This window comes from Acartia tonsa, chromosome 9 (genome assembly GCF_053477335.1).
Source record: "Acartia tonsa isolate MP-2025a chromosome 9, ASM5347733v1, whole genome shotgun sequence".
In the NCBI taxonomy this organism is placed as follows: domain Eukaryota; kingdom Metazoa; phylum Arthropoda; class Copepoda; order Calanoida; family Acartiidae; genus Acartia; species Acartia tonsa.
In genome coordinates, this window is record NC_137268.1 from 38,542,536 (window position 1) to 38,554,996 (window position 12,461).

General features: G+C 33.1%; 1 protein-coding gene across 36 annotated transcripts in view; it reads right to left on the reverse strand.

Moving 5' to 3' along the window:
- LOC145328887 (uncharacterized) overlaps positions 1 to 12,461 on the reverse strand; it is a 43,115-nt gene that overhangs the window by 12,877 nt on the left and 17,777 nt on the right. For 32 of the 36 annotated variants that reach the window (XR_013882710.1, XR_013882701.1, XR_013882709.1 and 29 more), the window contains exons 15-23: positions 12,179 to 12,257; positions 11,734 to 11,814; positions 11,320 to 11,388; positions 10,645 to 10,725; positions 9,936 to 10,015; positions 9,279 to 9,357; positions 1,650 to 1,778; positions 1,251 to 1,325; positions 649 to 761 (exon numbers count right to left, since the gene is read on the reverse strand). Coding sequence is in view for 2 of the 36 variants with exons in the window: in XM_080172823.1 (XP_080028949.1) it covers positions 649 to 761; positions 1,251 to 1,325; positions 1,650 to 1,778; positions 9,279 to 9,357; positions 9,936 to 10,015; positions 10,645 to 10,725; positions 11,320 to 11,388; positions 11,734 to 11,814; positions 12,179 to 12,257 (786 nt within the window). In the remaining 34 variants the exon portion in view is untranslated. The remainder of the gene's footprint in view (positions 1 to 648; positions 762 to 1,250; positions 1,326 to 1,649; positions 1,779 to 9,278; positions 9,358 to 9,935; positions 10,016 to 10,644; positions 10,726 to 11,319; positions 11,389 to 11,733; positions 11,815 to 12,178; positions 12,258 to 12,461) is intronic. The other 4 variants (XR_013882714.1, XR_013882713.1, XR_013882691.1 and 1 more) reach the window with 1 other exon arrangement.

A 12,461-nucleotide genomic window follows, 5' to 3' on the forward strand; every position in this document is an offset into this window, starting at 1 on the left:
TTTAGATCTGAAATGTTGCATAAGTAATCCTTGGTAGGTCTATTTTCCCTAAATTGAACAAAAAGTTGGAAAAGTCGCGGCTAACGGCTCAGCCGTTTAGCCGGTTTTTTTTTTGGCTATTTTTAGGGCAAATCTGTCATCAATTACGTAGGAATCAACTTTTGAAACATATTTTTGCTTTAAATCATATGAAATGATACAAAAAAATATTTTTTAGATTTCTAGATGTCTTGAAAATACCCAAAAAATGGCTAAACGGCTGAGCCTCCAGCCGTTAGACGATACTTTTCCAACTTTTTGTTCGATTTAGGGAAAATAGACCTACTAAGGATTACTCATGCAAAATTTCAGAACGAAATTCGAGTAAGTGTCATTTATACATTGATTACGAGATGGTTGCATTACCCCCCCCCCCCTTTATATTTTGCTAAAAACTAGTGGTTTTATTCCAGAGCTTCGCACAAGATATAGAAGGGGTGGTGATCACTTATTCATCTTTATAGGAATGTAAGAGTACCTAGTGTTAGTTCTTTAAAATTTAAGTTTACCTAACGTTCTGCTAATAGACTGGTAGTTGTAAATACTAGAAATCATGGGAGTAACATATTGTATTTAGCTGCCACTGTCCTCCAACATGTTATTTTTTACCTTTGAGAAGTTTCCAATTTCTTCTTCCATTCTAGTTCAGCTCCCTCGACACTTGACTGCAGGGTGGTCAACATGTTCTCTGTTTGAGATAGGATGGTCTTGTAGCTAACACTCTGCAACAAAAAATGGACTTATTATTACTTGGATCTAACCCCAGATTATGTTGTACTCTAATAAAGTGAAAGTTGAAGCTGGTAAAACTAACGACCCCCAACCTCATTCACCTTTCCTCCCCTCCTATTGGATGAATGAACTAACCAATAAATGATGTCCATTCATCATGAGTTTTTTTTCGGAGCAAAATATTAAGGAATTAGTGGAAATATATTGTTGTGGTTTTAGGCTATTTTCTGTGCCGTCCTTCATGAATCAGGAGTACGATAGCTACTTTGAGATCAGCTTGAAATAAATTAAGTAAAATATAAAAGGTTTCGTGATTATCACCTGGATGTTTTCCTGTCCAATTTTTAAATATATTGCAAATTCCATCATAAACTTTTGTATAACAAAAGGATCAAAATAATATTTATAAACCCTACTATAGGGGTGAATTAGTCAGTATCTATCTTATATTGTGATATCTATCTATCTTATTTATCTACCTGTGTTTCTAGTTTCTGAATGTCCTCTAGAAGAGACTCAACTCTGGAAGCATCTCCAGCCTTCTTCTCAAGATCCTGAACAAGATCAAAATATCCTTTACTGTTCAGTAGTGAGTGTAAAAATGCAAGAGTTATCCTCAAATTAAAATCTATATGTAGCGAAGGATCTTACTAACCGCTATTGTTGTATTTACAGTATAGTAAAGTAACTTAAAGGTTCAGAGAAGGTTTATAACTATAATATCACGGATCTTGAGATAAGAGTGCCGATAAGGATTTAGATAGTAAATTGACTGATAACCACACCTCCTACAAACTACAACAAAATTACAAACTATTTTCCTATTAAGATTGACAGACATGACCTTGTAAATGGAAAGCGTTGCTGTCAATTAATACCTGAATGAATTGTGATGCCTTGGACTGAATGGTGGCAAGACTCTCGGATGCGGTACAATCTGCGGGGAACAAGTTTCCTAACATGCTCATACATTCAGCCTTGTACTGCTCATAGGCCGCAGATACCTCCTGCAATAATGTCAAGGTTAAATGTGTCAAAATCTACAGGGAATAAGTTTTCTAACGTACAGTAACATTCAGCCTTATACTGCTCATAGGCCGCAGATACCATCTAAAATTATCATGGTTAAATGGGTCTGCGGGGAAAAAGTTTCCTAACATGCGTGTACTGTTCATAGGCCGCAGATACCTCCTGCACAAATGTCAAGGTTAAATGGGTCTGCGGGGAACAAGTTTTCTAACATGCGTGTACTGTTCATAGGCCGCAGATACCTCCTGCAAAAATGTCAAGGTTAAATGGGTCAAAATATGCAGGGTACAAGGTTCATAACATGCATGTACTGCTCAAAGGCCGCAGACACCCTAAAAAATTTCTATGTTTAACGTTTTTGTATATCCTGATAAAATGTTTCTCCCAGCTGGCTGATATAACTATAGTCTATAACCCTCCATCCACTCCCCTAACCATGGACGAACATATTTACCAATATCTGAGGACTATATTAGCAACCAAAATTGACGATAAAAATTTCCCTGTCACAATATCTACGTATTACATATAATATATCACAGGTCTCCTTAGCAAAACCTTAGATTAAAAAAAATCTCGAAAGAAACGGACAACAGGGCCTTCAAATAGGGTACAGTGGTGGTCAGAATCCGATGAAGATTAAATCTTAGCTGCTCCTTCTTGCCAGATATTGCAATTTAAAGTTTTGTGGTAAAAATGCCTAAAATTACAAGAATTCCAAGGTTATATTCATAAGTGAACGCCCTAATTCATCAAGTAAAAAGGGTGAGTTTAACATTTGAGGAGTTTAGATATCTTTTCATATGTAAACTACAAACTTTATCCCCATTTGGAACAATTTTTACTACTATAAGTGATGTTTTTAACTTCAATAAGAGTAATAAATAAGCTTAAAGAGGTTTGTCCAATTTACAACTTTATCCTAAAGGCTGTTACCCTGGAACCAGTAGAAAAAAACTTCAGTTTAAGTTTACATATGGCCCTAGTTACTTTTATTAATTCTGCTCCACAACCCCCATACTCTCACAACCTACAAACATTAGGGTGGAGGGGGGGGGGGGAGCATAGTAATACTAATATATGTTTCTCAAAAACTAATTGACGTATAGAGGGAAAAAAATTAATGTAAGGTTTTTAGACCAAAATTTTGTAGAAATTATGTTGACCACCTTCTCTAACCCTCCCCCTTATCCTAATCTAAATGAGGGGGGGGGGGGGGGGTAGCAGAAGATCATTCCAATGTGTATTAAAAAACTATTGGAGATATATATAAGCTTTTGGATTTGTATTGTTGTAGGACCCAAAGCACTTTTACATATATTGCTGACCTCTTCCCCTCCTCTCATAAAAAAAAAACATTTTGTAAAGAGAGAAAGGGGGGGGGGGGGGTGGGTTACAGTAGAAAGGGTACTGCTATAGTGTGTTACTAAGAAACTACTAGAATTATAGCAGCAAAGCAAACCTTTAAGATATGCTTTGTTAGGTCAAAAGCAACTTTTACAAATTTAGCTGAAACTTTCCTCCAGACCCCCTTTCCCTTCCTATTGCTTTACATTCTCCCCCCCCCCCCTCCCTCAAATTAAGTAATAGAAGGGAGTATAGCAATACCCTTGTGATTTACTTTGAGAATACTCAAGATGTATAGGGCTTTTGGATTTAAACTTTAGTAGGTACATTATTACTTCATACTTAAACAAATATTGTAAATCAAAACTCAGAGCAAAGCCACTAGTTACACAAAAGCGCCATAATATGCAGAAAGAACAAATAGAATAAAGTTTTTACGTACGGACAAATTCCCCATTCTGTACTTAAAAAAACTACAGCCTGCTTTAAGAGCTTTGCTTTTAAGGATGTTGTTATTCTTGTCATCACTGAATTTTTTGATATTTAATCAATAAAGGCATTACTAAAATGCTGTAAATAGCAGCCAAAAAAGTTTTTAAAAGCTTAAATATACCTCATACCTTGGCTATAAAAGTTTATGATATCTTAAATGGCAGCTAAGTAAATACGATTTTTTTATCGAAGTTATTGGTAAAACAGCAAGTATATTGCAATTAACACTGTTCTGATTAGGTTCTCCATTTTAAATATTCTTAATATAGGTCCCGGGGTGGTTCTAGGCTATTATATTCTTACACTTAAATCTTGTGTGAAAAGATAAATTTTTATCATAAGCAGATCGAATAGCACAATCTACATGTATATTATATTGAAATTATATCAGGGAAAAGGGACCAAGATTATGATTTTTAGTGACAATTTCCCCCCAACCTATTACCTTTAATTGTATCCGGATCAACTGCAGTTCATGGTAAAATATTCATGGTAATGAATATTTCCAAAAATCTATGAATTCTAAAGGCTGCTAGCTACCACACGGCTGAACGTACAGATCATGCCCGCACTCTGTTTTAAGCGACATAAGAAGGCTTACAAATAATCTGGAATAGCCATAAATCAAAAATGCATAATTATCTCGCAGTGCCGAGAAATGCATGAATTTACGCATTTTTTCTTAAGTGAAGCTTTCCCTGTGCAACATTGGATCTTGGCTATTCCAGATTATTTGTAGGCCTTCTTATGCCGCTTAAAATGATGTGCGGGTATGATCTGTACGTTCAGCCGTTTGGCAGCTAACAGCCTTTAAAATTCTTAGATTTTTAGAAATATTCGTTCCCAGGAATATTTTACCGTAAACTGCAGTTACTCCTTTTATCCTTCTAACCAACTCCTCTTTATTTACATCACAAAATAAGTTTCCCCTAAAAATTACCCAAAAAAACATCTATTTTAAAATGGAAAGAATTTGCTAAATCACTGCCCCTTGGAAACAGTAAGATACTGACAGACAAATGGTATCATTTTTAGAATTTAGAATTAACAGGCGGACAAAAAGCATTGGTAATAGATTAGCTTGTAGTATTTATCTGTTTAGAGGCTCAAAAACTCCTCCCTATCTACGCCTATGGATTCCCCCCTCTGGCTAGAGGCGAAGACTAAAACCTGCTACTTTCTTCAACGAGGAACAAAGAAACCTAGTTGTAGTTTATATTATTAAATTAGCTTAATTTTCCTTTGAAATTTGTTTCTTCTTAAATTTAAAAAGACCAATTTATTTAAGTATCAGACTAGAAAATTGTTATTTATGTATTTGGCCACGTTAAAAATTAATTTAAGATAATTAAAGCAAAACTCCATCTTTTTCACACTGCGTGGTCAATCCTTAAATAAGGTAGATTCAATAAAAAGATTTGTTTGTTAACAATTTATATGTAAGAATCTTGTAATGTTAAATTGTAAATCCATTTGAATTTTAACAGTGAAAATGAAAGGCATATTATAATTTCAGAAGTCAAGCAAACCTATTAAAATGAAACTCCAAGTACTATGAGCTTATTGCAAGGTAAAAACATTTAATATTCTACAATTAGATGAGAGAAAGACAGCCCATAAAATAATGAAAAGAAAACGGGGATAGGTATAAATAGAAATTTGAAATTCAGATGTTAACAAATTTCCAATCTCATGTGAGCTAATTTAAGGATTGACGGGAAACGGTTCTGTTGATATTGCAACCTGGGACAGCCGGGAAGCTGGACTTGTGGACTTGGACCTTCGTGGGCCTCAACTAGCCATTGAGGAGCTGCTTTAACCCACAGAATACTAGGTAACTAATTTGTTGTTGGAACAAATAAGAAAAATTAATAATCATGAAGAAAAGAAACTTGTACAAGGCATATTTCTCCTCCATGCTAATGATACTTTTCTTTTTAAGGATTGGACCCAGTATTCAAGACAAACTGGTGTAGCTAGAAACGGCTCCTGCTACAATTAAAGAACACTCTGTGGTGAAGAAAACTTGAACGCCGGCTTTGTTTGAAGAGGCTGGTTGAGGATCTCTGGTGTAACATCTGGGCCAAGTTGAACGTGGAGATAAAAACCTTGCGAAGAAGTTATATTTAAATAAGCTCAATTCTTAAAAAGTACTTGTTGACAATTCAAAATGACTCTTATATTCAAGTGATAAATGCCTAAGAATTTCAAAGTAGAAAGCCCAAACCTTAAGAAATTAAACATATTTATTGTAACTTTTAAAAATAAAGAAACTGTTGTGTTTTTTACTTATTGGTTTATTTTTCTTTCAGGTTTGTTTTAAACCGTTGTAAACGTGTATCAACAACTTCAGACTAAATCTAAAATGGGTCTGCCAGTTTTGGGCCAACAGAACAGACCCCACTGCCTACAATAACCTGGGTAGGACATAGCTATGCTAATACGAAAAACGAATATTAGTTCAAAGAAGTAAAGTATTGCATTACAGGGTTCTAGGGATCTAAAGGGATAATAAGACGATGACTGATAAATTGATATACAACCCCAATTATGATACACAAAATTACCCATTCTTAACAATTAGTGGTCAAAACGTTTAGTCGCTCTAATAAATAAACCAACCAATCAAAATTCAGTACAAGTCCCCAAGGTTGTTGATTCAACGAATAAGAAAACTTTATTTTCAGATTTTGGGTTAAGTATATTAAACATCCCAATATCCCCTTCCTCCCCGATTTCATTAGCCTGTAAAATATTTGTTTAATATTTTTATTAGATACAATTTCGGAAATAAAAAACCATTAAATAGGAAAATATTTTATTATCACTGGACTTATATATAACTGGTTAAATAAAAAATTAATTCTTAATAAAAAAATACAAATATTTTTTACAAATACAAAAAAATACCAATATAGTAATAATATAATACAATTTCGTAATAAAATAATAAATGCAATTTAAACAGAAATACATAACATAAATTCATAAAACGAATAGTTTAAAAAATGCATATTTTATCTAAAGCATTGATATTAAAGCAATTTCTATGTATACTTCAAAAACCATAATATATAATAATCGCTTAGTATTTTAAGAATACTACCTAATACATTCGATATTTTCTGTATTTTTTTTTTGAGTAGGTAGTTATAAACAAAAAAAAGTTCCAGGCTTAAAAAACAAATTAAAAAAGATGATTTGACACAGCTTTTTTTGTGTGTAGAAGATTAGGATCATTGAAAGAACCCGAAGTAGCGGGTTTTGTCGTATTTTCACAGTAGCTTTTCTACTATCTAGCTCCTGCTGAGGCTCTTATCTACAGGGCCTTTTTCCAAACCCTGCAGGACAATCATTGATATTTACATAACCTAATCTTTAATAACCTATCATAAGATACTGTAAAAATACAACGTAACCCGATACTTCGTTTTCCTTTCATGATCCGAATTTATTTCTTTGAGGAAGATTAATTATATTTATTGAGAGGATTTGAGAAGTTTTGAATATTTAGCTTCAACGGTGTTCAGTGCTTCCATGGCTTTCCAATTTTTCTGGCGCAAATCCTAGACAGAAAAATTACAAATAATTTTTTATCCAAAATTTGCAAGCATATTTTTTGGAAAGCCATGATTTATCTGATTTACAGGGGTGTATATTTCGTGTTGGATTGACTGCTAAGACAAGGGGTTGGAGAGATGATAAAAAATGTACTGACTAATATCTACAATTTTGAATTTCTGATCAAAAACACCAAAGATATGGGAAAATATTTGAAAATCAGGAAAAAATCTACTTATTTTCTCATCTAAATCACTTAGAATGATGAAATAAAAAAAATTTTGCAGCAAGAAAAAAAAGGATCTTGTATAGAATATACACCCCTGCTGATTTATTTATTAAAAATTTAAAAGCATATTGTACATTATGCTCTGTAAAGTAAATTTATCATAGAAAATAAATCAATAGAATTATGTCAAGTTAATGAGAACTTGACTTTAAAATACATCCTTAGTATATTTAGGTAGAATAAATTTTACTCCAAGTCAGAGATAATTTTTTCTTAATGTTTTTTTGCTAAGGTTTTCTAGTACATATAAACTACCTCAAAACCTGCATATTGTAGTCTTTGGATTATTAAATTTCGTTTATACAGAAAAGCAATTTATGTTCCTTTTAGTAAGTTAATAAATGCAAATGATAAGCTATTAATTTTAAGCCCTTTCTTAATGTAGATGGTTATGGTAAATGACAGGCCCTTAACTAATGTTATTAAATGCTAAAAGTGATTAATACTTATTTAGAATATTCTAACTGCTATACAAAATATAATGTTTAAGCTTATTATTTTTTAGGATTATAACTGGGTTTTTTCCCCAAAAGTAGTTTAGGGTGAATGACACCCCCCCCCACCCCCTCTACCTTATAGTGAAATAAATTGAAAATAAGGGAGAGGGTAGATTTGTTTATTACTTTAGGTCAGGTAAGGTTATTTCAATTTAAAAGAAGGGGAGGGGGGTTTAAATGCTCAATCGGCACTTTATAGAACATCCTCCAATAACTATTACTAATAATTTCTTAAGTAATGTTGAAAAATAAGAAATAAGAAATACAGGGGTGTATATTCTACATGGGATCTCCTGCTCAAGAGGGGGGAAAAAAAATAAAAAATAAGTGGTTGGAGGGGAAAAAAATGTAAAAATTAAGAAAACTGAAAACATTTTTTCCATTTCCCCCCCTCCTTCGTGAAAAAAAACTTTAAAAAATGTGTGGTAAGAGGGATAAAATAAATAAAATATAGCGTTCTTTGAATATTTTTCCATTTTCCCCCCTACTTGGTGAGAAAAAACTAGGGGGGGAAAGAAAATAAAAAATTTTGTAGCCGGGGAAAAAAAATAAATCTTGTGCAGAATATACACCCCTGAAGAAATAAATTACGTGCTTTATAAATTAAGGTTTCATGTAAAGTTAAAAATTCTCGTCAATAACTTTTAGCATGTTAAAGTTTAGTAAATCAGAAAAAAATATAAAATACATAGGTATATTTCTAGTAATTACCATATAAATAGACTTTAATATTATATAAACATAATCAAATTATAAAATAAATATTTAGTATTTATACCTAGTACATACACAGTAAAATACATCTTAAGACACCAAAGAAAAGAATATTAATATAAATATGATATCTAATAACTTTTAGTTTTTATCTACAATTTCGATTCATATTTGTTAGCCATTTATTTCAGGGAGGAAGGGGACATTGGGCTTTTTATTGTACTAGGCCCAAAAATTTTAGAAGATCGTGTTCTTATTCGTTGACTAATCAACTTTGGAGATATTTATTGAATTTCAATTGGTTGGTGCATAAAGTTAGGTGTCCAAACATTTAAACAACTAATTGTAATCTACAGAAGGGATAATTTAATATACCAACATAAAATAATCTGTCATCTTATCCCTTTAGATCCCTGCATTTTCATACCATGATTTTTGGGAACTTCTCGTACTTATTTTGAGCCGAGCCTCGATACCATAACCTCCACGTCGAGGAGCGGATGCGCTAAGTTTTAAGCCACAGTCGCGGGTGCACAGTACATTACACAAATACATAAATATTATGAAAAATCACTTACGTCATTCTTTGACTGTAATTTTTGAAGCTCTAATTTGTTATCAGATAACTCGGTCTCCAATTCTTCACATCTAGACTCCCTAAAATTAAAATTGTGTTAAAAAATTCGAATAACCATTGAGATTGAGCATTTGTATTCAAACTTAAGATTGCGTCCGTCAAAATAGTAGTTATTTATAGCATCGTATTATATACAGCTTTCTGCGTATATTACAATGGAAGATTTTAGGATTAAAACTAGTTTTGTTAACCCCGAAGAGCCGAAGGCCCGGTTTAACAAAACTGATTATCTTGGGATTTTTATATATAAAATTCATGGAAAATAATCTATAATACGATGCTGTACATAATTTTTTAATGTAGCTGAGAATCAGTTCAAATCCAGCTGATATTAATCGGTTTCTAAGAGATGCTGAAATATCTTTTTCTCGTATTCATTCGAATCCGGTGGATAGGAACCGGTTCTCATCCATACGAAAAAACCATGTCTAGCATCGTATTATACGAATACAGAAATGTACAATCATAAGATTAAAACCTGTGCCTTCGGAAAGCCGTTTATAATACGATAAAAGAAATAACTTATTTAATTCTTTCCATCTGTAACGGCTGCCTTTTAGATGTCTCTAAATAAAAGGAATAATAAAACTACACGCACCTTTGTTTAAGTTGAATAGTAAGCTTGCTGTACTGTTCTTCTAAGTCTGAGGAGGCAGAAACCTCTTTAGCTACAACCTTCTAAATATAAAAATATATGACGGGAAAAATCGCGTCTATTTAGATAGTTAGAATGGACATCATATATTGGTCAATTCGTTCATCCAGTAGCATGGGAGGGGATAGGGTAATGGAGTGAATGGTTGAATCGTTATATTTGTCTTATACAAATTTCACTTTATTAGAGTACAGGACTTTTAAACCAAGGTAAGATAGTTCATCTTAAAGAAACTATTTTCCACCTTGTTTCCTGTGATACTGGATTTCTCCCTTTATTCGCCATTCCAAAAATCCCCCCCCCCCCCACCCTCTGGAAAAAAAACTCTGTGCACACCACAGAAATTTTAAAAATAATTCATCATTCTTTATAGAATGTGGAAACAAATTGGATTTTTAAAAATATAAAAGTACGGACCATGGATGGAAAGGAAATAAAGTACCTAGCGGGTTTCACAGTAGCTTTTACATTATTTTAAGTTAGGTTATGTAAATATGTTAATGATTGCCCTGCAGGGTAGGAAATAGGCCCCGTAAGGTTGAGGCCTAGCGACGAAAACCCGCTACTTCGTTTTCTTTCCCCAAATCCAAAAGTAATAATTAAACCTCATTAAAATTGCATCACGCAACGAATTCAGATTGATTGTTAATACCTGTTGTGTGTGGTTAACTTCAGAGTGGCCGTTGACCGCCTCCTCACCCTCAGCTGCAGGTCTCTCGACACTGCTAGCAACCTAGCCAGATAATATTAATATTAAATTCATATTTAATCATTTTTATCACAATCCTTATATTTAAAGTATCAGGATGTCTTATGAGTTTGTCTCTGTTTGTACCGAAGGATATCGCTAACTGTAGGTCCTGGGAAGCTATTAAACTATTTTGGGGGAGGGTATCACCACACACCATCCCAAGGAAAAATCACCCATAGAAAAGAAATGCCCCATTTTTTATATATATTTTCTTTAAGAGTGAAGAGGGGCGTACACGCTAGTATACTTTGAAATAGTTTTTTTTTTGTATAATTGGTTTTAATTTCTAAGGAAGCTTTATAAATGTAAGCTTATTTCTTTAACTTTCCAGCCTTCCCCTTAAAGCTAATGGCGAAGCAACTACTTTAATATAAAGCCCATAACTAAGTTTTTTCTCCTTCTTAATATGAAGTAGGATATTAAACCCAAAAACTATAAAATAAGTTTGCTTCTTAATCCTATAGGTAGGTAATTCTTGTTATAATATTTTTCGTGGATTTAAAAAAAATCAGATTCTGAGCTACACAGCGAAGTTTAATAACTAAATTCCATTATTTAATAATTTAATCAAAATACCTGTTCTGACAAACGTTCATTCTCCTCCATAAGTCTTGATGTCTCAACTTCCTTATCTGATAATTTCTCCTAAAACAAGTTTTAATAAAAATCTGGCGGATTTTTTATTGGTTTATTATCCAACCCACTGGCCCCTGGCGTCTATTAGCTTCAAACAACAACAACAAAAAACCTTACTTCTTTATATTATAGGATTATAAATGTAAAGATTTAAGGTTTATTTTTTGTCTGTTAAGATCACATTAGTCATTAAATCAATGACTCTTCAATTTTATGAAAGATTTACAAAAAACAAAAAATGCATTCAGGCGAAGGCAGGAATCTGTGCTTGACGAGGTACTCTTAGGGAGACTTTCAAAGTTTCTGCTTGTATCCTTAGAGTTCTCTATCAAACAAATTATCTTTAATTTTCACCTTTAGTGTCGTAAGCTCTGATTGAAGCTGAACCTTGGCGGCTGTGATGGCTGACAATTGACTCTCTAATTGTGAAGTAACCTGAAATTAACATTAATTTTAAAAGGTCATATTGGACTCTATAATGTAAAACCGTACCCATGAAGACGTTGTTAATTTGAACAGTTAGGCTTGAAAACCAAAGAGAGTCTTGGACTTTAGGAAAGTGATAATCGCAGCTGGTTAAAATAATCCACAATCAATTCCTACCCCATTAACTCCCCTTCTACTGGATGAACGAACTTTTCAATAAATGAGTTACATGTAAACATATATGATGACAATTTCCCCCCCATCATAATATCCACGTATATTTTACATCCATTTATGAATATCTATGATACAGGATTATAAAATGTTCCCGAGATGTTTATCCCGCCATTAATAGTATAAATTGTTTAGGTACCTGTGAGCTGGTATCTGGTGTTGATTGAGATTTAGTCTGCTCCAGCAGTCCCTGCAATTTTGTGTTCTCCTCACTCAAACTGAAGAAAATCAATCCTTATACATATAAAAGTAACAGGATCTCGCTAACCAATAATTACAATGTAACTTCTCTTAGTTCTATAGATAGTTTTTAACTTGAATTAAGGGTGCAACCACCTTCCAAAGAAAATTTGGCCCTATTCTGCTTTTTATTTAAAATTCAAAATGGACGGGGGGGGGGGGTTACTAGGGGCGTATCTGCT